This window comes from Hippocampus comes, unplaced genomic scaffold, assembly GCF_001891065.2.
Source record: "Hippocampus comes isolate QL1 unplaced genomic scaffold, H_comes_QL1_v1.1 scaffold174, whole genome shotgun sequence".
NCBI classification, from domain to species: domain Eukaryota; kingdom Metazoa; phylum Chordata; class Actinopteri; order Syngnathiformes; family Syngnathidae; genus Hippocampus; species Hippocampus comes.
The window spans coordinates 5,641,190-5,643,888 of NW_017805983.1; the positions used below are offsets into that span (position 1 = coordinate 5,641,190).

General features: G+C 38.2%; 1 protein-coding gene across 7 annotated transcripts in view; it reads left to right on the forward strand.

Annotated features, from left to right (window-relative positions):
• anks1aa (ankyrin repeat and sterile alpha motif domain containing 1Aa) overlaps nucleotides 1–2,699 on the forward strand; it is a 56,359-nt gene that overhangs the window by 27,778 nt on the left and 25,882 nt on the right. For all 7 annotated transcript variants that reach the window (XM_019890911.1, XM_019890912.1, XM_019890913.1 and 4 more), the window contains 3 exons: nucleotides 244–376; nucleotides 898–941; nucleotides 1,422–1,515. In XM_019890911.1, the coding sequence (XP_019746470.1) occupies nucleotides 244–376; nucleotides 898–941; nucleotides 1,422–1,515 (271 nt within the window). The remainder of the gene's footprint in view (nucleotides 1–243; nucleotides 377–897; nucleotides 942–1,421; nucleotides 1,516–2,699) is intronic.

The window sequence follows — 2,699 nt, forward strand, 5'->3', positions numbered from 1 at the left end:
GGATTTGTCTCTCCTCCTCCCTGTAATTACTGTTGTGTTTGCATCTCTCTGTCTCTCTCGCACCCAACACATATCTCTACCTCTCTCTCTCTCTCTCTCTCTCTCTCTCTCTCTCTCTCTCTCTCTCTCTCTCTCTCTCTCTCCCTGTTTTTTTTTCTTTTTTTTTTTCTATAAAGCTGTTTTGGTAGCTATTTACAATAAATTGTCAAGTTCATCTCAAATGACTTTCTATGCTCTGCATAGGCTGTCTTTACGAATAGCAGTATTGATGAGCGAGGAGAGACTGCTGTGGAGGAGGAGGACCACACATACGAGTTGTTACTGACTGCTCAAACCAAAGTCCCACCACCAAGCCAAGAGTCCCAATTTCATAAAGGTGATCATGTGATATAATGTTCCTTGACAAACATGCATAGTCATCTTCGCACATATTATGAGCTGTCATAATAAATTCATATAACCAACGGGTGAAGTCCAAACATGATGCAGCATCAGTGAAGATCCTTTCTCAATAATCAGGGGAGCCTAAATGTCAAGAAAACTATCCTCAACTGAAGAGCATTATACTTAATTATATTACATCGGATTAATTTAGGACCGTTTCCTTTTAATAGAAACCTCGGTCATTTCCCAAAAAGATGAACATTTTGCATTTTTCCCCTTAAGGTGGCAAGAAAGGGAATGGATGAGTTTCGATTTAATAAATCCACCTTATCATCACAGCTGCATAGACATTGTCCTTTAATTAGCAGAAAGATGAATCAAGAGCCTGTCAGATGTATTGCTCAATGTCTCCATTATACATCACTTTCACACAGCACTTAACACTCACAAAAGCAGAATCGGTTTATCCTTAATCCATCCATATGGTTACTCTTGTGCCTTCTGTCTCCTCAGATGAAAACACATGTATCCAGTCATCCAACAGTGTCCTACCTCAGGTATGTATGAAATGTAATTTTATTGTCGATGTCTGTTTTCTTTTGAAAACTGACAAATCCTTTGGAAGATCCATGTCTAACTTGTAACTCTTTGGCAAACAGAAATTATCTGCAATGTGCGTTCCATATTTTGAATTTGGTACAATACAATAAATAACACGGTCATGTTGCTAGACGATGACTGTTTACAGGAAATAGTTTTTACTTTGACACAGCCATGTGTTGTAAATGCACTCCAAACATCTTGAAAACCAAGTAGGATTTTGGCCATGTCGTCACCAGGGTAACCTGAGAATTATGGACTGTCAATGATTTTGCTTGCTATGTTTAATTTTCCAATTTGGTAATTTAATTCCGTTCGCATGTGGCGTTGGCCAGATGCAACATGAGGCGGCAAAGTTGGCCTAAACTGTGCACTCCGTAGGATTTTTTTGATGGCTGGAATTAAACTGACCATTACTGCTCTGTGTTACTTTATAGTGCAAATCCAACACCCTGAATAACTCTGGCACAGCAAACTCGACAAAAGAAACACTGCATCCCTCAGGACGAGTGGACCTGCGAGTATTAGAAGGTGAGTTTAGACACTTACATGCACCTCCGCCAAGGAAAGTATGTCCTTGTTTTGGTTTGTAATCCTTTCATTTGTTTGTGTGCAGCCTTCTACATACAATGCATATTTTAATGAATAGTATCAACCATTGTGAGCTTTGTGTGTATACTGGATATGGTATATATACAGTATTAGAATGTAATAATTCATACTCTGTCTCACCTAATACCGATCCAGTTTATGCATTTAGCAGTCCTTGTGTAGGACAGTTAAAATTTCAGTTTGACATGTTCAGACGCTGCATCTGCGGTCATCTGAAAGGCATGCTAACCTTAGCTGTATTTAAGGTTGACTCTTCATTTGATACATGTATATGACAGAAAAGGTTACCCAATTTCATCTATGAAGCTATTTTTGTCCACTCATTGTTTTTGCACCTAACTAAATGTTTCCCTCTTGGGAGAGGGCTGTACGTATTAGTGCTCTTGTTTAGGGAATTGCTTTTGGGCTAACTGGTTGCGTTGTGAAGAAAAATGAAAGCGGGGATAATCTGCTATTAATAATTGCAAACCAAGCGTTTCAGCCAAATACTGTAGATTGTATCCTGCCAGGGTATGCACGGCTGATGGATTGGAACAGCAGACTGGGCTTGGCTTGTCCATGTAGACTTGAGTGATAATCTCTAGCAGGTAATGAGTGAGACTCATTTCATTGGTAAAATCGAAATGTTTTTAACAAATTGTTGCTTTCTTAATCTATGAGCACAGTTGTGTTATATAATTTCATCTATGAATCCTTTTCCGTAAGAGCAAGATTTTAGCAGTGTTTGCTTTTGTAAACTTTGTTTAATATGGGCGTTGAACAGTGGCGGGCCGTGCATTTCAAACTTAGGCCTTCAGTGACGTCACATATTATGAACACAATACTGTATAGGCTCGTCAAGCAGCACTTAATTTCAGGAGCATTTAAAACGATCAAGTATGCATTCACAATTAAGAGCAGGAAACTACATTTACAGATAGTCAAAAATAAAAAGATGATTTAAAAATACGAAATAAAATGCCACCCAAATTACGCTGTGTGATCTTAAACAAGTCTGTCCAATAAATTGCGCAATGTCGCAGTTTCATATAAGACACCAACCAAACAATAACAAAACAAACTATTCTTTGAAAATAAACAGATCATTTGCATTTTGAAAATCG